This window comes from Eleutherodactylus coqui, chromosome 12 (genome assembly GCF_035609145.1).
Source record: "Eleutherodactylus coqui strain aEleCoq1 chromosome 12, aEleCoq1.hap1, whole genome shotgun sequence".
Lineage (NCBI taxonomy): Eukaryota > Metazoa > Chordata > Amphibia > Anura > Eleutherodactylidae > Eleutherodactylus > Eleutherodactylus coqui.
The window spans coordinates 110,966,419-110,988,992 of NC_089848.1; the positions used below are offsets into that span (position 1 = coordinate 110,966,419).

The following is a 22,574-nucleotide window of genomic DNA, read 5'->3' on the forward strand; positions in this document are numbered from 1 at the left end:
CTGATTGTATCCCTCAGCTACTTCTAGGACCTGATAGGGGCAAGTAGAGACACTTACTACCCGCACCGAGAGCGCCGCTCACTGCCCGCGCCGAGAGCGACGCTCTCTGCCCGCGCCGAGAGCGACGCTCTCTGCCCGCGCCGAGAGCGGCGCTCTCTGCCCGCGCCGAGAGCGGCGCACTCTGCCCGCGCCGAGAGCGGCGCACTCTGCCCGCGCCGAGAGCGACGCACTCTGCCCGCGCCGAGAGCGGCGCTCGGCACTGGTTCCGGGTGCAGGCAGTGAGCAGTAATTTGTAAGTGTCTTTACTCGCTCCTGTTAGGTCTCTGCAGCAGCTAAAAGACTGAACTCTGCTGCGGATCTACAGTTGAATGAATAGTTTTCATAAGAGCGCGGTGCTGATCAATTTTTCATCACCAGTTTTCTATTTAGACCTGTCAATCTAGCCTGGCAACGTGGGGTAAAGGGAACTGCAAGATGACTTATCTCCCTATTACTGCTTATGTATAAGGGGCTCCTCCAATCCTAGGACACCCTGCCATCTAGGGAAAACAGAGGGGAGTTCCATCAGCTGCTCTTGGTCTCCTTTGCTGCTGTTTTTCAGATCCACAGTTTCTGGGCCTTGTTGTCAATTGTCCAAGATGGCCGCCACAATTTTCTGACTACTTAATCCACACAATGTATTGGTAGCGTTAGACTAGAACTACGCCACAAATACTCACTGATTGGCTAGTTCTACTCACGAGATCAAAGCTAGCCAATCAGACAGCAGCATACAGTGTACATTAGGTAGTAAGAAGATTACAGTAGCCATCTTGGATGACTGAAAATGGAGCCTGGAACTGATGGATCAGAGAGACGATGTCACAGAAGACCAACGACCAGTAGTAGAAACGCCCTCCTCCAGTCCGGCACAACATTTTGTCACAGGACTAGAAGGTTCCTTTAAACTATATTTGCTCTGAACCCCTGCAACATTTCCTAGTACATTATAGCTGTTTGACTGACGGTACTTCCTGCTGTCCGCGGTCCGGGCACCATGAGTCTCCTGGCAGCTTCCCTTTAAAGTTTTTTTTTCCGGCATACCAGGATAGGGAATGACATAAAAAATAAAGTAACCATTATCCATCCATGCTCTGTGCCTCCCGTCCCGTGTCGCCAACCAGATCTGCTCCCTGTTCATTGCTCACATGACCACTATAGCTAATCGCTGGCATTGGCGGTTGCGTGCACACATGACCACTGAGTCCAGCTATTGGCTGCAGTCGTTATGTGAACAACGAATGTGACGTTGGTGGTGCTCAACGGGAGCTGAAAGGAGAAGTAATTGCTATTTTATCTCTTTTTTTCTACTTTCTACCCCGAAACAAGTTCTGGATTGTCAGAAAACCCCTTTAGTGTGAGATGAACCATTTGTGGTGTACGGAAGGACCTGCTGGGCTTACATATATGGAGATGTTCCAGCATCCTGCAACTTTCATTGAGCCAAGAATGTTGTGACGTCATGAAAGATGCCGTCTTTCCGTAATGATGGTGGCGATAACACACTTTGCTTGCTTTGTATGGCGGCGGGTCAGAATATGTGTGCTTAGCCGGTTCTCATGGTGTGTTGTGCGCTGACTCTTTATCTTGAATTTTAGGACCTGTTGGCGTTGGCTTAAATGAACTTAAGAGAAAAGTCCTCATCAGCAACACCCAGCACTACGGAGTGACCGTGCCGCGTAAGTCACTGCTCCTACTGTCTTCGTATGTCATACTGCTCGTAACACTGAAGTATTTCCCATATGGCCATACGTTCCTCCTGCCCGAAAGCTTCCAGATTCTTGTGGGCACGAGTCAGCTGCAAGGGAATTTGTGGTCTTTACAGAGCAACAAAAACAAGTGTATTTTTTCGTATTTCCTCTAATTAGTGGGCGGCGTGCCTCAGCCGGGAGTCACTTCCACCCATGTCCTACCATTCTGGTGCAACTTTATGACTCTTCAACTTTTTTTTAGCTGAAGAACCAACATAAGGTCTATTTGCTGGAATCATTTTTGTTGCTTTTTTTCAGAACTTTTTATGCGAATACGATTTGCTGCGATTCCAAAAACTGTACCAGTGAACGCAGCAGAAATTACTTCTGACTTGTAACCCATAAGTGCCCGTTCAATACCTTGGAGCCCGCTTTAAGTACCGCTATGCCATCCGTTATCTCATTGGTGCACAAATGAATTGTACTTGGGACCACTGAGCCATAACGTCTATAGTCCCACAGCCAGGGTTGGGGAACTCTGAGGGTTTAAAGGGGTTTTTCGGGTCTGAACCTGGCCACTCCCCAGGACGTAATAAAATGTAGTAAAGGGTTAAAGAAAAAAAACGTTCCCATATTTATGATAAAATATAAAGGCATGTTTGGTATTGCTGCGTCCGTAAAAGGTTGATCTATAAAGGTAACACATTAGTTATCCTGCATGGTGAACGTCATCACAGACAGAAATACACAACGCTACAATTGGTCGCCACGACTCCAAGAAAAAATATCATAAAAAGCGATCAAAAAGCCGTATGTACTCCAAAATGGTAGTAATAGAAACTACAGGACGTCCCACAAAAACGAACCCTCACACAACTAGGTCAACGGAAGAATAAAGTGATGGCAGAAAATAATTTTATTTTTTACCAAAAATGTGGTATCGTCGTAATCGTAGTGACCCCAGAATAAAGCTATTTTGTCATTTCTGCCGCAGGGTGTACGCAGTAAAAACTACAATCCTCCAAGAAGGCCAAATTGCATTTTTTTTTCTCTTTCCCCCTACTTCGCCAAGACTTGGACCCCCACCATTACGATATTGATGGCCTATTCAATGGGTAGGCAATCAATCGCTAAAGTGACCTTCCAGTCCCGAACAGATCAAGATGTCTGCACAACTGACTGCGTGATGGCCGCTGAGCGGTAATAGTGCATCAGAGGCCTAAGATGCTACACACGGCTTCGATTAGTCAAGTGTCATACTACCAATGCACATTGGGCTTGAAGTAGTTGGAGTGCTGCAGCCATCTTGAGTTGTTCGGGACTGAAGGGTCAGTAAGTCCAAGATGACCCTTCATTGTGAGTCTAACACATGCAACCTAAAATCAAAAACTCACATAGAAACTCTTCGCATCCAGCTGCTTTCTAATTCCATTCAGACTTTCTTGTTTATATCCCAAGAAGGCAAAGTGACAACCGATGAGGACGCCATTACAACCCCCATAGGATTTGTTGGTCACCTTTCCCAAATACACAGATGTCCAACCTACCTAATTCTAAAATATGAAGTCCAGAGATATTGCAAACTGCTAGCCGCTGCCGCCATCTTGCCCAGCACATGTCCTGCTCATGACCCTGCAGCCCAGAGGGGACATGTACCGATGCACAGTTGCCGTTTGGGATACTATTTTTTTGCAAAATGAACAAAAACCTGATTGAACCCATTTTAGTCAACGGGGTCCATCAGGCGTCATTGAGGTCCATCGTATGATCTGGCATGGTTCAGGGTAAGTGGCGGGCAGGGAAGCTGCAGCAGGCATTACATCTCTTTGGGCAGAGCAGGAAGAGAGAAGTAGCGAGTCCAACGCTCCAGGAAGATGGACACAGGTGGGGTGTGGCTGCTGAAATTGGCAGAAATGCACCTCCCAGGCAGCACCCAAGCCTCCTGCTTCCCAGGTCAGCGGCGGACAGAGGAGCTCAGGGAGCTAAGGGATTCCCTGAGCGGTAAGCTAGAGGGCCCTTGGGTAGAGGCAGTACCGCCGCTCTAGGAGGAAGGGCGTAGGTGAGCAAAGCGGCCCAGGATGCAACCATGGGAGAAGGCTGCAGACTCACACCGGGAGAGCGCTCCCCGGGGAACCTCAGGTGTATCCTCTGGATTTGGTCCAAAGTGGGGCACATAGGATCTACTTTGGCTGACTCGGATTAATGCCTGGACGATGCTGCCAAATGAAAAACTAGCGGAACCCATAATAGTCAACAGGGTTCATGGGGCGGCATTGGTGTCTGTCATATGATGCATCTGGCACGTCACTATTTTCATCCTTCTGTTCCGATAACCAAACAGGTAAAAAAAAAAAGGAAATTTTAACACAGGTGAGACCAGAGCCGAATGTAAAATGACGTCACTTGAAGCTCTAGTAGAAAATCCATGCCTATTTCTAAATACTCGTATCTTAGGTGGTCGAAGGACCTTCCTGCCTCCTCGGGCACCAAGGCCCAATTACGACTGCTGCCTACTACACCCCCTATAGTTATGCCACGAAAATCAACCAATCAGACCTTAACTTTCATTTTTGCAAAAACTGAAGCTGCTCTACAATTAGCCACTATGGGCAACATGGCCGTCGTTCTGCTAGACGAGGCGCCTCCGGCTGGACGTGAGCTGAAAGCCTGATCTTTAATAAACAAGGAGGATATGAAGCGTTGTCTCGCCCGGGCGCAGCTGAGACGCCTGAGCCATTTAATGGCTTTCAAGGCTTAGATTAACGTGCGTCTGTATTCCCCGATGCCTTTTACATTGCAGCGAGCAGGAGGTGGACCGCCGCACTACAGCTTAAGGTGTTCCGGTCAGCCAGACAGCTCTGTCCATCCAGTTTCCGTTTTCGATGGATTTCTCATTATTCAGGTTAATGTTGAGAGAAATTGACAGCGCCATCTTTACGAGCCCCGCGGGGACGCCAGCGAATCAATATTTTCTGGTGTTACGAAATGTAAAAACAAATAAAGCGATCATTTAACACTCCGTAAAAGGAGTTTCCTTCACAATTCCATTAATGGTTCTAAAAACTGGCCGATTCTTTATTCGCAGCCACAGCTGCTGCGTTAAAAGGTTTGATACGGCTTTTCCGGATTGAGCTGTTTGTTTAATATCCTCCGGAGTGATCACCGTGTAATAACGCCATTTCCCCCCGCAGATGAGTTTTACAGTTAATCAAGCTGAAAGTTCAGGCTTCAAAGCATTTATTAACCCCTAAGTGAAGAGGAGATGGAGCATTGCCTCTACAGCGCCACTGCGTGGAAGGCAGCAATCCTGCAAGTCAATGTCTGACCTTTTATGAGCCAAAGCCAGGGTCTCCACCAGAAGGAATAGATGCCATGTACAGACGACTGTTTCGGGGCGATTGCCCCTCATTTGTGTGCAGTAGGTTGCCGAACATGGAAGCATCTACCAATCGGCATTTGTAGGGAGGGGGTGGGGGGAGTATGCACATATGTATATACATGAGCTTCGTTGGACTCCTCTTCAGTCCGTCCCTGCAAAGTTTCAACAATAAGATTTGCAAAACCGGAATAAGTGACAGGCTGCTGAAATCAGTGCGTCTGTCGCTGCACATTGCTGCCCGGAGACCTGGCAGGTTCGCTTTAATATATGAAGTCCCCCAGAGGCCTATGAATGGACTGTAGATGACGCTCTATATACTGTATACAAGCTGCGGAGTGTTCAGTATATTACTTTAGGGAGCTCTGAGGGTCGGAAGAGTCCAATAAAGTAGTGTATCCGCTTTCCTAATCTGCTTCTCACAGACGAGCGGTCATTATAAACCTGGAAATCGGGAATTGAAGGTACAGAAGTGGCCGAGGTTAACTTGACTGTGATCATTTATTCAGGTTTTATTCTGGTTACTACTTTTGCACGATATAAACACTTTTTTTTTTTTTTTTTTACAAAAAGACTGTCCTGCTGACTCAGCCGTATGAGGGCTTGTTTGTTGTCGGGCAACTTGAAGCTTTTTTTGTACCATTTTGAGGAATATATGACTTAAAATTTTTTTACTTCTGTTTTGGGAAAGCAAGATATACCTAAAGCATTCCGGGCTCATGTCCACGGCCGTGTCTTCACTACATATCACGCATGCGTTACACGGCCACGTGATACACTGTGAATGGAGTCAGTGATCTTTCATTGATCCATGCACACCAGTGTCGGACACCGCGTATCGATACACAAGTGAAGTAAATGGCAGCTGCTCTATTTTTCACTCGTACGGGCAGTGTATGATGTGCTATCCGTACGCAATACACGGAGTGTGGACAGTATTGTCAGACGCATCCCCGCTCTGTAAAGAGCAAGAAATGTACAACAACAACAAAAAAAAAAAAAAAAAAAAAATCACACCGTGTATGTCTGTGAGTGCGTGATTCACGGGCGTGGACCGTGCCATACATGGTCTCCGCCGGCAGCATGTATGGCTGGAAATGTGTAAAACGCTGCGAGATGACCTGCAGCATCTTTCACATAGGGCGATGGGCGTGAGCCCTGATTTGGGCATTTTTCTTTACTGTGCTGGATAAATAATGTAATATTTTATAGTATTGGTTGTTATGGATGTGACCATACCAATTATGTGTAATTTTTTGCCTTTTTTTATTTATTTCAATATTTAAAGCCTCATGTAATTGGAAAAAAAGTTTCTAAACATTTTTTTTTTGTAAAATTGTTTAGCTGCCATGGTCAGCAATGGCTGTGGCATCTACATGGTTAAATTCTCAATATTTCACACCCTTTCTGGGGTAAAAAAAAAGACAGAGGATCCACTGTGTCGTCCTCCTCAGCAGTCGGCAGGATAGACCGCTGACACCGAGGAGAAGACTGCGCACAGGCTGGAGCTCGGTACAATGGACAAGAACGGACCTGACCTGGAACTCAGATGGGCTAAAATATCCCTGACCTGGAGATACCCCTGAAGGGGAAGAGAGCCAGGCCGCCCTTTCTATCCCGGACTCCTACCCTTCCCTTCCTTCCTACCTGGTGAGAATAGAAATCCAGAGTTAGTTGCACCGAGCAGATATGGAGAAGCGAGGGGTGGATGTAAGGTGAGGGCAGGAGACAGTCCTGTACAGAGACAACAGACACCGGGAGTAGGAGCAACAAAAAAACAGCAGCAAAACACACAGATAGCTGGACTCACCCCAAGACACAGTATAATCTAGCTAAGCATACACAGGGAACTGGGTGCAGACAGGATAGCTGCTGCAGCACCTCACATGCAGTCAATCGAGGAAATGCACAACAACCCCAAAGCACCCTGGGAAAGGTGGGGAGGTTAAATAGGAGGATGATTGCACATCACCTCCAGCTGGATGGAGAAGCCAGACACAGTAACCCTGTGGATGCTGGAAGAAACAGACTCAGAAGGCAGGACGACGCCTCCGTCTGCTAGACCGAACACAGAAATTCCTTTCACCAGTCCCCTAGGCCTTGGGGAAAGACAGGCAAATCACAGATCTCTTCTGCTGCGGTCTTGTCTCCCTCTCAGCACTGCACACATTAACTTGAAAATTCAGTATTTCCGACCCCAGTTCAGACGACTGTGGTTCTAGTTCTGCAAGTGCTGCTGACATGTCAAGCATTGTATCTTTGAAATGACACCAAAATCACATCAGTGGCGGTGATAGAACCCGAGTTACTGCTGCTTAAAGTAGGAGGAGCTTTGTTAGTCCAAGACTATAATGTTCTTTTCCAGCGGAACGAACAGAACATCTCCTAAACTGTTGAAAACGGTTATCTTAATATAACAAAAGCCGTGGCAAGGCTGCTGGAAGGACAAATAAACGGGCACAGAAAGTTATCGCAGTGCGTCGAGTCAAGTTAAACTTTGTACATCTGTACAATCAATAAAGCATAATAATCCCTGGAAACCCCTCTAAACACACAGAAGTCCCATTCACAGTCCTCGGGCCATAAATGGCACTCGTTTATATTGGTGTCCTGGAATGAAATCCTCCTGTGACATCAGCTTCTGAGATGCCAGTCCCTGGCTGTGTGCTGAGCCACCATTCATTCTGTGCAACCAGACACCGTCCTCAGCGCCGCGCGGAGCAGCGCTGCTTCATCCATCATTCTGGGAACAGCGAGACGCTTCCTGAAAATAAGATTTATTTTGTTACAGTTAATAAATTAACTTTTTTTTCTTCTGATCTTTAGTTACATTTGAAGCTGCACTCAGATTGTTGTCACTTGGGATCCACCAGCGTCATGCTGACAGGCACACCCCAAAACCTCAGCTGCAGTGCATTGTGGGACATCACTCTCACAGGGGTTTTCTGCAGAAACACTGAACCAGCAGGAGGTGCTTAGTTTAACCACTTCATCACTGTGAAACACATATAAACGGCCTGCGGTTGTGAAGTGTGCATGGAACGGCTCGGGAGCGGAGTTCGCGCCATAACCCGCGGCTATCAGTTGTTTCTGACAGTTCAGAGCCGCCAGCAAGTGCTGCGATCGGAGTGATTGCAGCCGTCAACTGCTTAAATGCCATAGTCAAAGCTGACCGCGCATCTAAACAGTCAGCGGGAGGGAAGAAACCCCTTGTTGCACCCCATCGGCACCCCCTGCAGTGTGATCATGGGCTGCCAATGGGCTAGCCCGGGAGTCTGGAGTCTACTGAAGGCTCCCAGGGCTGCCATGCATAGATGCCTTTCAAGCCTTGTCCGGGGCAGGTCTCGAAGGGCAATGTCAGAAATTGCTAAATACAGCAATACTGAAGAGCTCAAATAATCACAAGTTCAAATCTCCTCTGGGGACTAAATAAAATGTAACAATTAAAGGAAGGTTTTTTTTAGCAGTAACAAAAAATGTTAAAGTTCGAAAAAAAACCTCCTTTTCTCATTTTTCCCATACAAAACATTCAAATAAAAAAAACCCCACATAGTTGGTGTCGTCGTGTTTATAAAAGTCCAAACTATTAAAATATCACAATATTTATCCCGGATGGTAAAGACTGTAAAAAAAAAAAAAAAAGTATCAGAATTGCGAATTTTTTTTTTTTGTGTGTGTGCATCTTTGCACTCAAAAGTTTGAATAAAAACTGATGAAAAAGATAATAAAAACTACAGCTTACTCCATAAAAACCGAGGCATCATGCAGCCTAGTTGACAAAAAGATAAAGTTGCAGGTCTCAGAATATGGCGATAAGAAGCGATTGATGTTTAAGAAGAAATGTTACTTTAAAAAAAAAAAAAACATTATTAAAGCACCGTAATCGCACTGCCCCATGGGAAAAATTTCATGTGATTTTTTTTTTTTTTTTTTCCTGCAGTGGAACACTGTAAAAACTAAACGCACCAAAAATGGGGCAATTGTACTTTTTTTTTTCTATTTTTTTTAAACATTTTTCCATGCCATTACACAGTACCATTAAAATATACAACTCGTCCCGCAAAAAAACAAATAGCATTACAGGCATTGGCAGGACTGGTAGACCCCGGGGAGCACAAGTTTCCAGCCACTTATCTGGTGGGTTCAGGAGTGGCTACTGGCAAAGTTGTCTTGCAATCTCTAAATGGCTTTTGATTGTTCCTTAGCACAGTGTCCCGATAGCGAACAGGTAAGCCTTGTCCCGTTAGCGAACGGATAAGCCTTGCCCTGTTAGCGAACGGGTAAGCCTTGTCCCGTTAGCGCACGGGTAATTACGCCTTGCCCCGTTAGCGCACGGGTAATTACGCCTTGCCCCGTTAGCGCACGGGTAAGCCTTGCCCCGTTAGCGCACGGGTAAGCCTTGCCCCGCCAGCGCACGGGTAAGCCTTGCCCCGTTAGCGCACGGGTAATTACGCCTTGCCCCGTTAGCGCACGGGTAAGCCTTGCCCCGTTAGCGCACGGGTAAGCCTTGCCCCGCCAGCGCACGGGTAAGCCTTGCCCCGATAGCGCACCGTCAGCGCACAGTCTTGTACCGCTAGCGAACGGTCTTGTACATCTTGGCTGTCTTTTCCCTTTTCCCACTGGTGATCTATAATCAAGTCATCTGTAAAATAGCGCAATTAGGTAATTACTTTGACATCCGCGATCCATCATCCCGCAGCCGTCACACATGTTCAGCAGCAGTTTAATTTGAAGGTGGAAGTTGACTCAGTAAGATGAAACGTGTCTGCAGCTCGCAGCGCACATGTGCGACACTCGGCGCTGCCCTTAGTGAGCTGTCTGACAGATGAGTACATCTTTAACAGTCGGCAGCGCTCTCCCTCGCATCCCATACATGTGTTAAAATGTTCTGTTCGAGACATACTTGTAAAGATGATTTCCTCCAAGGGACCTTAACCTTTCTGTCCTCCGCAGGAGGCTGAGGGTTTAAGGCAGGTTAACATATGTTATCCCACGGGGAGCGCAACCTCTGTTGTCAATTAGACCCGCAGCAAGTGAAACCTGCATGGACAAGTGATGGAAAATACCTTTATGACAAAAGCAGATTAGGAGCCTCTAATAAAGGCATCGAGCGTTTCATTGAGACGTCCTCATTGCAATAACGGTGGAGACAGATGAGCGCGCCGCGCGGAGTGACGGGCATGTTCACAGCGCTCCTGTGTGTAGTAAGAGGCCCAGAATATGCCTGGAACTTGTAGCAACAAACAAGCCTCCGGAGTTCTCGTGTCTCCTGACTTTGGCGCAGTAATAACCATCACCATCTTCAGTTAGTTGTCACAAACTTTTTGGCGCAGGTTCCACACTAAATATATGCAACACAATCCAGTACTGTGCAAGTAATTGGAGGTTTTAGGAAACTTGTGGAAAAGGAACACAAATGAAAGAGGGTTTTCTGACTTAAAAAAAATAATATAAAAATATCCTTCCCATCCAACCCAATAGTTTTGTCGATTAGAGGCTGTCCTCGCTGTCCGCTGCACCATCTGATTAACTTATGGAGTATGGAAGTGTGTCCCGGCCTGACACACGTGTGATGCTCAGAGTTGGGGTCCGGAGACTCGCGGTCAGGCTGAGACGCACTTCCAAGCTCCGTAGGTTAAACATATGGTGCAGAAGACAGTGCGGGCGGCCTCTTACTCACTGAAGCGCCATTTCTACACTCTGCAATGTCACCGGGTCTTCTGACCCCAGTGATGTCCCTTCAAGAGGTCACATGAGCTTCTCAAACGGGACCTGGCCTGTTTATGGGACATCACTGATTACACCCATTTTCGGGGCCTCCTATTGGCTGCAGTGGTCACATGGGTAAACAGCCACGTGACCACTGTGGCAAGTGTAAACGGAGGCTGGCTAAAGGGCGGCAGTGGCAACCAGGGAGCAGCAAGTCCACACAGATGTTTATTATTATATTATTTCACACCTACACCCGACTCCCATCATGTTCTCATGTCAGCAAGGCCAGACACATAGCTTTGCAGGTGCCACCCTGCTAGTTGTATGACAGCCTTTCTTTTGCTCATACTGAAAGTGAAGAGTGGAGACCGCCCACTTGACAGATTCAGGCATCAGTATCCAAATCTAAGGAGTGTACCACCAGGCTGAATAGGAACGAAAAGCTGTGATAGAGTCTACAGGGCCATACCTGCAAATGTATGCAACTGGCCCTGCTGACATGAGGACATGACAGGTGCTCTTTAAAGGGGTTGTCTAATTGTAAATTACCGATGGCCTATTCTTAGTAGATCAGCAAAGTTCTGCCCCCTCGGAACGCTGCTGATCAGCTGTTTGCTGGGCTCATGTGCTCATGCATGGCTGCTTTCCCACTGCAGTGGCCAGACTTGGTATTGCAGGACATTCATGTCAATGGGAATTTTGCCTGCAATACTGAGCCTGGCCACAGTAGTGGGAACAGAGCTGTCTGCAGACATCAATGCAGTGCACAAGCACACTGGCCCAATGAACAACTGATTAGCAGAGTTCCTGGGTGCAAGACCCCTGTGGATCTACTATTGATGGCCTATCCAGTGGATAGGCCATCAATAGTTTGACAAGTGGACAACCACTTTAAGGGCATACTGTACATACAAAAGTACTTAATACATTTCATCGATTGGTATGCTGCAACACCAGTATTCAAGAGGTGGAGTTTGCCAGGGATTTCCAAAGTGAAGTGGATATGGCTGTAACCTACCCATCTATAGAATGTTTCACTAGACCAGAAGTCACCACGGTTGTGATATGTCTGTAATATGATCAGAATGACACGTTGTAACTAACTGGTGGCTCCTATGGCGAGCCACAGAGTTGGTAGTGGCTGCACTAGACTTTGCTCAGAGTCTGGTTTACTATAAGTGTTCTCTGTCTCTTACATCTTTTTCCATCTGCACTGACAGATACAACAAGAGGCAAGCGGACCCAGGAGTGTGATGGCGTGGAGTATATCTTCATTTCTAAACACTTGTTTGAGGCGGACATACACAACAACAAGTAAGCGTCTTCTCACTGCTGCGTAGTCAACGAGGCACTAGAAATGTCTAGAATATGAGTGCGAGTGTTTGGGAACACGAGAGCAGACGTTGAGTGCGCCTTCTGCCAAATTCCCCCGGCAGTGCCGGTATTCCCGAGCTTAGTACATTACATTGTGTAACACACTTCTTGTTCTCAGGTTGTGACTAGAGATGAGCGAGCATACTCGCTAAGGGTAGTTGCTCAAGCGAGCATTGCCCTTAGCGAGTACCTGCCCGCTCGACAGAAAAGGTTCGGCTGCCGGCGCGGGTGAGTTGCGGCAGTGAGCGGGGGGGAGAGATCTCCCCTCCATTCCTCCCCGCTCTCCCCCGCCGCTTCCTGCCCGCCGCCGGCAGCCGAATCTTTTCTCTTGAGCGGGCAGGTGCTCGCTACAGCAATGCTTGCTCGAGCAAAATGATTGATGTGAAAAATTCCTCTTATGCAATAAAACTCGGGCAAACGAGAATAAGGAAAAATTATTCTTGTTTGCATAAACTCAGTAAACGTAATTCCGATTTAACGCTAGTTTTGTGTTGCCAGGGTCACGAGTAACTAGTAATGTGCTTTTACTTAGTCATTAATTTGGTGTTATACCAACTGAACCAATATTCTAGCTGGTTCTGTATCCTATGCAGCACATCCCTACACCCATCACATAAGATTACAAGCATTTTCACATGGCACATTCATCTGTTTGTTTTTGCAAGTCTGGAGCTGCCTGGAAAACTGAGGTATACTTTGTGTTGGAGACAATCAGACGAAATATCTGCATTGGTTTTCCCATGGCCTCAAGAGGTTTCAAGTATACTTGCAGATACTTTGTTTGTCTGCTGCAGACAACAGAAAATATACCTCAGATTTCCAGGTAGCTCCAGACTTTTCCAAAACAAGCAGATGCATGTGCTGTGTGCAATGACACAGTTTGCTTGTCATCTTTCATTGATTGGGTGTGATGTGTGTAGTGATATGCTGCATAGGATATAGGACCAGCGAAAATACTGGTTGAGTTGGTACAAAAAAAACTAATTTATGGTTTAGTAAAAACACATTTACATGTGATCTAGGCAACATAAACTAGCTTTACATCCCAGGAGCAAACAAAACAAGATTATTTTTGTGGCCTAGTGTTTTTACCGCTGTGTTCTAAATACAGGAATGTGTCAAGAAGTCTAATTTAAGTTGGTGATATTAGAAGAAAGGAGACCTTGGCTAAATGTAGGGCACCGAGCTGAAGGTTGATTTCCATATTAATTGCATAAGTTAAAATGCTTGAAGTGATCGTCGTCTGCTTCCATATCTGCCGGCGAGCTGCGGCGCGTGAACATCAATCTGGGGTTTTGTGCTTGTCGACAGAACATCAGTACACACAAGCTCAGGTCAGGAGGGTGACGCATCGATGAATGGAGCCATTATTTCCTTGTAATGTTCTTAATGCGGGAATGACTTTCTGATGGGTGGCGGTCCAAGTGCCAAGACCCCCAGAATCCTGGGAATGATGGGACCACCACATTGGATTATCACTACTTCCCCTACAGTCTTCCCTGCACATTACCGCCCCAGCCCAGGATTGTAGAGTCTAAGACTCGCACAATTTCACTATCTCTTTGTTTTTCGTAGGAGAATTAGTATTAAAGGCGATGTACAGGAAATGGAAAAAAAACATGTCTGCCAGTCTTGCAGCCTTTGAGAAACCCATTCTGGAATGTTATGAGGTCCTATTGATGTGATTCAGGGGGACGAGGGGCAGAGCCTAATACTACACTCTTCACTCCTGTCAGTGACTGGTCCAAGCCCAATAGGAATGAACAGGGTGGTATTAGAGGGGTTGTCCGTGTGTTGGCGATGTTTTTCTAAACATTGGTGTAACTGTGTTAAAACAATAGACCATAGTCAGCCAGCACTGCAGCTCCCACAGTCCTCCCGGTCTTTGCTTAGGACTGGCTGCCACCTGACCACAGCAGCCAATCAAAGGCTACAGTGGTGATGTGCCACTCATTACAGCTCAGATGCAGTGAGCCATGATGCCAGGAGAATGACACATGACCCCTGCGGTCTCGGATTGGCTGCCGTGGTCAGGTGGTAGCCAGTTCTAAGCAAAGACTGGGAGGACCGTGGGAGCTGCAGTGCTGGGATGTCAGGGCAAAGAACAGGCGAGTGTGGCTGCTTTTATTATTTTAGCACAATTGCACCTATGTTTACAAAACTCGTCCACACAACGCCTTTAAGCTCCGCCCCCACCTGTGGCACCATGTCATCCTCTCCTTCCTCTCAGGTCTCAGCAACCCGTTCTACTTACGGTACATTCTAGGACGGATTTCTCAGAGGCTGCCATGTTTTTTCGCTTCCTGTACAACCCCTTTAAATTTCAGTTACTCGAAGAGTGTTTTTGAAAGAACCACGCCAAGATGGCTGATGGCTCCCGAAATGCGTCATTTATTTTTAACCAATACAGTTTCCATCCCGGAAGAATGGAAGATCTACCAAGTCAAGTTAGTATCCCAGGATCCCCCTTCCAAAAAGCACAGGAATGCACCAAGAGTTCATAAAATGAGACTTCACATAGCAGCGAGGGATGGATCTGCGCGGTCCTCCGGTTCGCACGGCGCCTATTCATCCGTAGCTTATTCAATTCGCTAAAAGTGAAATAATTTTGCCCCGAGTAATGAGAAAATCTACATAATGTAACAAACTTCCAATTGACCCATCTTACTGCACTGCCACGTGGCTGTCGATAAGGGGGCATTCGGAAGGAGCCTGCGGTCGAACTTCTCCTTCACCCGCCGGGGCATCGTGCTCTCAGCCAGGTGCCAGTCTGGGCAGCCCGTGGTTCTCCAGCTGTTCCACGGCTTCTGGCCGCCCGCCGATCGCCTGCCGCTGACCCGGGGTGATTGGCAGGAGGGGCCGCAGTTCACGTGTTTAATATTTTAAGCTATCTTGTTTTGGTTTTTAAGCGGCAGATAAGCGTTTATGGTGAGTAATCTACCATCTTTTCTCTGTCAACAGTCACAAAGCCTTCCCGCTTTAGGTATTGGCAACCCCAGGCGGCTATACCTCAGCGGGCAATGAAATTTCAGTAGTTTCAATTGTTTAAGTTCTCCAGTGTTTTATTGCGTAGCATTAGCTCAGACAAAGAGGTGATGGAAAACATTAGTGGCTCCTAGGCTGCGGTGTTGTTTCTGTGCCGCTCGCTGTAACACTAGCAGGTGTTAGTGATTTTGAAATGTAAAATACAAGTTTTTCTGTATATATCTCTGTATATATAGATATATATGTTCAGAAATAACATCTAACGGACTTGGCAGCACAAGCACTGGGGGAGATAACACACAAGTCCTTCTGCTTCCAATTTAACCTTCGGAGAGACTTAGCAACGTTCCCTACAGAAAGTAACCTTCTTTTTTCCTGTCTTTTAATTTGATAAGGTTTATTGAGTACGGCGAATATAAAAACAATTACTACGGCACAAGCATCGACTCGGTGCGCTCGGTCCTGGCAAAGAATAAAGTGTGTCTGCTAGATATACAGCCTCACGTAAGTAGCACTTTATATCAGGAAAGTACGTAAATAGCAATTTCCTACTTGCATCTAGGACTGTTTCTATAATCAACTGGAAGGACTGCAGGGAATTCAGATTGCTGTGTCTTCGGGGTCCTGCTGCACAAACCATAGGCAGAAGGAACCAGAGATGCTGTTGTCCCTGTTAGGCTGGGTTCACACGGGGAGGAATGTCCGCACGGCAGTTCCTTATCCCGGAATTAGCCAGCAAAGGGGACGAGATTTTGCAAAAATCCAGTCCACACGCTGCGGCCAAGCCGCACGAAAACTGGCGGAATTCGATTCCACAGCATGTCAATTCTTTTCCACTGCGGCCTCTCTATGGGGAGAAGAGCCGCGGCGGAATGCTGATGCGGACATTCCGTTCCGTGTGACCCCAGCCTAAGGGTTTCATCCTGAAATGCTGTGGCGTGTCAGAATAAATATACTTTGATTGTCAGAGCTGAGCTGTACTGGCAAATGTAGGTGAGGAGAGGCCGGTGCAGCTGAGCTGCGAGTCATGGTGGTGGGCTGCACTAGCCTCTCCCTGCCCGCCGCATGCGGCCACTCTACACAATGCGGCCGGTGCAGCTGAGCTCTGAGTCATGGTGGTGGGCTGCACTGGCCTCTCCCTGCCCGCTGCTTGTGGTCACTCTACACAATGCGGCCCGTGCAGCTGAGCTCTGAGTCATGGTGGTGGGCTGCACTGGCCTCTCCCTGCCCGCTGCTTGTGGTCACTCTACACAATGCGGCCCGTGCAGCTGAGCTCTGAGTCATGGTGGTGGGCTGCACTGGCCTCTCCCTGCCCGCTGCTTGTGGTCACTTTACACAATGTGGCCGATGCAGCTGTGCTGCGAGTCATGGTGATGGGTTGCACTAGCCTCTCTTTGCCCGCTGCATGTGGTCACTAAACACAATGCGGCCGGTGCAGCTGAGCTGCAAGTCATGGTGATGGGCTGCACTAGCCTCTCCCTGCCTGCTGCATGTGGTCACTCTACACAATGCGGCCCGTGCAGCTGAGCTCTGAGTCATGGTGGTGGGCTGCACTGGCCTCTCCCTGCCCGCTGCTTGTGGTCACTTTACACAATGCGGCCGGTGCAGCTGTGCTGCGAGTCATGGTGATGGGCTGCACTAGCCTCTCCCTGCCTGCTGCATGTGGTCACTCTACACAATGCGGCCGGTGCAGCTGAGCTGCGAGTCATGGTGATGGGCTGCACTAGCCTCTCCCTGCCTGCTGCATGTGGTCACTCTACACAATGCGGCCGGTGCAGCTGTGCTGCGAGTCATGGTGGTCGACTGCAACAGCCTCCCCCCACCTGCATTGTGTACATCAACAGCTGCTCTCTGCACTTGTGTATAGAGAGAAAGCGGTCATTCTGCCTGCAGCAGGCAGGGAGAGGCCGGTGCAGCCCACCACCATGACTCGCAGCTCAGCTGCACTGCCGCATTGTGTATAGTGACCACATACAGCAGGTGGGGAGAGGCTAGTGCAGCCCACCATCATGACTCGCAGCTCAGCTGCATCGGCAGTGCAATACCAGAGACAGCCATGTACAGGAGTGGTGCTGTTTCTGGGGCAAAAAGCAGACCATTTCCTCATGTTGGAGCTGGCCTTTAAAGAACGATGCACTGCATTAATGTCCTCGGCTCGTGGATATGTGAAATGTTTCATTTCTACTAAGAGAAGAGCTAGCAACCATTAGAAAACCTGAATTAGCAGCTGGACAGAATTAAGCTCTTTAGGCTGTAGTCACTTGTTCACTAACTTTTTAACAAACTTGTGCTTATGTGATAACTAGAAAACGTGCAAATCACTTTATTTACCTAAAATGTATTTTTTGTGCTGAAGAACCCCTCTATAGTAAAGGCCACTAGAGGTCTCCCTTCCTTATAATTCGCTGTCCGCTGCCTTTTGTCAAGTGATGTCCATGTTTAGTAACAGAGATAATAAGACAGATAGCAGGAAGTAAAGCAGGGTAAGGACTCATGCAGTGCCCATAGAAGTCTATGGAAAGTGAAGCAGGAAGGAAAGAAGCAGAGATTCATCCGGATTTGGCTGCTGGAGATAATAAGAGATTTACTGTCTTACGACTACTGAAATCACATGTATACTGCTCAGTACTTCTCTAGCATACTATAGGATGCTCTTATTTCTCTGTGTGTCCTACAGAGAATTAAGGAGCAAAAGCTTCTCATTTCTCGATGCCCAGTGTATAGGAGACATCATAGCAGTAGTCTACACCCACCAACTCAGAAACAGAGAAGAGATCCTGCTCTCCCATGTGTGCAGTGTATGGAGACATCATAGGAGCAGTCTACACCCACCAGCTCAGGGAAGACTGATAATAAAATATGCATCCTGCAAAGGGGCGAAATGGTGATAAATGAATGCCCAATGAATAGCTTCTTCTGGGATCGAAGTGGCGAGGACCGAGGGAGCCCCTGCACTGAACAGAGGGCAACTTAAAAGGGTTGTTAAGGAACTCAACAAAGCTCTGTCAGTGCAGCCTGTGAAAAACCCATCCTAGGTTGAATACATCTCTACATTGGAAGGGAATGGGGGTTGGGACGGAACCTAATGCCACACTGCTATCGGGCTTACCAATTTGCCTAAAAAAAAATTAAAAAAAACAGTATGGCATTTTGCTCCGCCCCTCTTGCAGCCCCACCCCCTCCAGTCTAGAGATGCTTTCAACTCCTTCTAGGACAGGTTTCTCGTGGGCTGCATGGGCAGCAGCTATGTTGTTGAATCCCTCGAAAACCCCTTCAAGGAAGAGAGTATTACTTTTTTTTTATGCCATTCTCTTCTCATAACAATTTTCTTAAAGGGATTGTCTAGGATTTTGGAGATTTTTCTATTGACGATTTATCCTCAGGTCAACAATAGGTGATCGGAGGGATCTTCCACTTGGAATCCCCAGCGTTCAGCTGATTCCCAGCAGTGCCGTCCCTATGGACAGCACATGAAGCAGATCGCGGTGACTATTGCACAGCCGCCCAGGTTTCATATTGCATTGACTTCAGTGGGAGCTGCGCCTGCCTTGGCTGCTGCGCTATGGTCAGTGCGTTCAGCTTCCTGCACTCTCTGTACTGAATGCGGCAGCGGGAATCCCAAACGGTGGACCCTACTGATCATCTGATGACCTGCCCTGAGGATAGGTCATCAGCAGGAAAAATCCCATAAAACCACTTTAACCCCGACATAACCAGCTGCTCTCTGGGGGTCTCTGCAGCCGTGCCAGCCGCAGTCAGCTGATCATCATGGCCGCTTTTATATAAAAGGAGTCATTAGTGCTGAGAAACTTGAATTAATGCTGAACAATAAAAACGGTTCATTCTTAGAATTCTCAGTAGAACTTAAGAGTCCGAGAAATGAGCGGTGTGTCTGCTGCCGTGATGTAGAAGCACGCCGCGTCCTGAGCGCCCGTCTGCTGCCGTGATGTAGAAGCACGCCGCGTCCTGAGCGCCCATCTGCTGCCGTGATGTAGAAGCATGCCGCGTCCTGAGCGCCCGTCTGCTGCCGTGATGCAGAAGCACGCCGCGTCCTGAGCGCCCGTCTGCTGCCGTGATGTAGAAGCACGCCGCGTCCTGAGCGCCCGTCTGCTGCCGTGATGTAGAAGCACGCCACGTCCTGAGCGCCCGTCTGCTGCCATGATGTAGAAGCACGCCGCGTCCTGAGCGCCCGTCTGCTGCCGTGATGTAGAAGCACGCCGCGTCCTGAGCGCCCGTCTGCTGCCGTGATGTAGAAGCACGCCGCGTCCTGAGCGCCCGTCTGCTGCCGTGATGTAGAAGCACGCCGCGTCCTGAGCGCCCGTCTGCTGCCGTGATGTAGAAGCACGCCGCGTCCTGAGCGCCCGTCTGCTGCCGTGATTTAGAAGCACGCCGCGTCCTGAGCGCCCGTCTGCTGCCGTGATGTAGAAGCACGCCGCGTCCTGAGCGCCCGTCTGCTGCCGTGATGTAGAAGCACGCCGCGTCCTGAGCGCCCGTCTGCTGCCGTGATGTAGAAGCACGCCGCGTCCTGAGCGCCCGTCTGCTGCCGTGATGCAGAAGCACGCCGCGTCCTGAGCGCCCGTCTGCTGCCGTGATGTAGAAGCACGCCGCGTCCTGAGCGCCCGTCTGCTGCCGTGATGTAGAAGCACGCCGCGTCCTGAGCGCCCGTCTGCTGCCGTGCTGTAGAAGCACGCCGCGTCCTGAGCGCCCGTCTGCTGCCGTGATGCAGAAGCACGCCGCGTCCTGAGCGCCCATCTGCTGCCGTGATGTAGAAGCACGCCGCGTCCTGAGCGCCCATCTGCTGCCGTGATGTAGAAGCACGCCGCGTCCTGAGCGCCCATCTGCTGCCGTGATGTAGAAGCACGCCGCGTCCTGAGCGCCCATCTGCTGCCGTGATGTAGAAGCACGCCGCGTCCTGAGCGCCCATCTGCTGCCGTGATGTAGAAGCACGCCGCGTCCTGAGCGCCCATCTGCTGCCGTGATGTAGAAGCACGCCGCGTCCTGAGCGCCCATCTGCTGCCGTGATGTAGAAGCACGCCGCGTCCTGAGCGCCCATCTGCTGCCGTGATGTAGAAGCACGCCGCGTCCTGAGCGCCCATCTGCTGCCGTGATCTAGAAGCACGCCGCGTCCTGAGCGCCCATCCTTGCGGGAAGAACATGTCTTTTTTAGCTCAGAAGGCCATAAAGAAGTGTTTTCTGGATTACGGCTGCAGGTGACACATTTTAGAGGAATTCGTTGACTACATTTGTTTGACCTCCTCCTCCTCAGACACGGGAAACAATCAGCGAGACCGTCCAGCCACCTCCTCCGGTAACCTTCGGCCGGCGGCTGGGTTTTCACTCTCCATTTCTCAGCTTTATCTTCAGCCTTGATGCGCTGCAGCCAAGAATCAGATGTTATTAATGTGCAGCCGGACAAGCAGTTCTTTTAAGGCAAATCACCTGAAATATCTTTAATGCACATGGCTGTCAGGAGGCCCCTGCGGACCGCAGACGCCGCGCCGATGAGAACCGCATGCTTTACCTAAGCTGCGCTCAGACGACACCCGCTCAGCGACATCCGATCGGTACAGATATTGGCGTGACCTCTAGGGTTGTCCCCTGTATTCTTCCTTGTTGATGGATAGAATTCCAGGCTCGCAGTGAAGACTGACACAGTTGGGACATATTCAGACAAGCGTGTCCAAATTTCAATCTGTAGCTTCATGTTGCAAACCGCTGCGTCGCTTGTGTCCGTTTTTGACTTTGATGCCTTTTTTTTTTTTGCTTGCTTGCAAAAAACGTAAGCCGGCCTGTCGAAGAGGATTTGTCGCCTCGCCGGATACATCTGTTTTAGAAAATACTTCTACCCCCCATGAAATATCAGTTCTGCAGCATTAACATTTGACTGTTCCTTCTACCCTCCTAGGAATGTATCAAAACTGACAACTGGGTGTTCCCTTACCCCTTGTATAGCGTGATACAGTCAGCACTGATTGGACTGCAACTAGTAACAACTAGTATTCATTTATTCATACGTTTCCAGGAGGAATAACAGAAGGACGGCACAACATAGAATTCTAAAAAAGGATGCGCCAAAGTTTTCATACTGGGGGGAATACAATTTACTAAAATGGACGTCTGAAGAACTAACACGTCCTCTTTAACCCCTTGCTGGCCGCTTAAAGTTAATTACATGATGCGGTTGTGATGGGTGTATGGAGTGGGCGCAGCCGGTGGCTATTAGCGGTTTCTGACATCCGCCAGTTACTGGCACGATTAGAGTTGGCTCTGATTGCGGCAGTTAAATGTTTAGATGCCGCAGTGAAAGCTGACCTCATGTCTTAACGGTCAATGGAAGGGGAACACCCTCCTTGTTCCATCAGCACCACCTGCAACGTGACCAAGGGGTGTCGATGGGCTAGCATGGCAGTCCGGAGCCTATGGATTGTCCCCACGGCTGCCATGCTTACATGTCTATCAAGTCCTGCCCATAGCTGGGCTTGATAAGGCAACATTAAAAATCACTATATACTGCAATACTATAGTATTGCAGGATATAGTACAAGTCCCCTGTGGAGGCTAATTAAAAGTGTAAAAAAAATATTTAATACATTTTTTTTAACAGTGAAAAAAGATTATAAGTTCCAAAAAAAAACCTTTTCCCACTAAAATCTAAATAAATAAAACACCCTGCATATTTGGTATTGCCGTGTATGTAAAGGTCTGAACTATTGAAATATCACAGTATTTATGCTGCACCATGAAGGCTGTAAAACAAAAAAGTACAGAATGCCAGAATTGCGCGGGTTTTTTTTTGTTTTCTTGGCTTCGAAAAAGATTTAATAAAAAGTGATCAAAAAAACATATATTTCCCAACTCGGTACTAATAAAAAACTACAGCTCACCCCACAAAAAACAAGCCCTCACCCCCCCCCCCCCTTCCCCAATGGACAAAAAAATACAGTTATCGGTCTCATAATGTGCCGACGGAAAGCAATTTTTTTTCAGAAAAAAAAGTGCATTTACTCTTTAAAAACAGAAAAACACAGATTTGGTATCGCCGTAACCGTAGCGACCCGTAGAACAAAGCTTGTGTCATTTCTACTGCACTGTGAACGCCGTAAAAACTAAACCCAACGAAAATTGGACAGTTGCCAGGTTTTTTTATATTTCTCCTCACTTAAAAATGTTGTAAAATTCTTTCTTCACTTTAAATGGTACCGATAAAAAATACTAAACCCAAAGTACGAGGACGCGGCTGATGATTTTTTTTTTTTTTTTTTTTTAAAGCTGGACCGAAAAGCGTTAACTAAAAATTGGCCATGTACAGAAGAGGATTTCTTATGATCCCTGACTTCAGGGCAATAATTCAGTTCAGTAAATGTCAACTATAAAGGGTTTGTCCAGATGTAAACTAT

The 22,574-nt window shown here is 48.0% G+C and overlaps 1 protein-coding gene across 2 annotated transcripts in view; it reads left to right on the forward strand.

Annotated features, from left to right (window-relative positions):
• Window positions 1-22,574, forward strand: part of MPP7 (MAGUK p55 scaffold protein 7) — a 329,284-nt gene that overhangs the window by 284,678 nt on the left and 22,032 nt on the right. For both annotated transcript variants that reach the window (XM_066585695.1, XM_066585696.1), the window contains 3 exons: window positions 1,638-1,718; window positions 12,039-12,132; window positions 15,573-15,681. In XM_066585695.1, coding sequence (XP_066441792.1) covers window positions 1,638-1,718; window positions 12,039-12,132; window positions 15,573-15,681 — 284 coding nt within the window. The remainder of the gene's footprint in view (window positions 1-1,637; window positions 1,719-12,038; window positions 12,133-15,572; window positions 15,682-22,574) is intronic.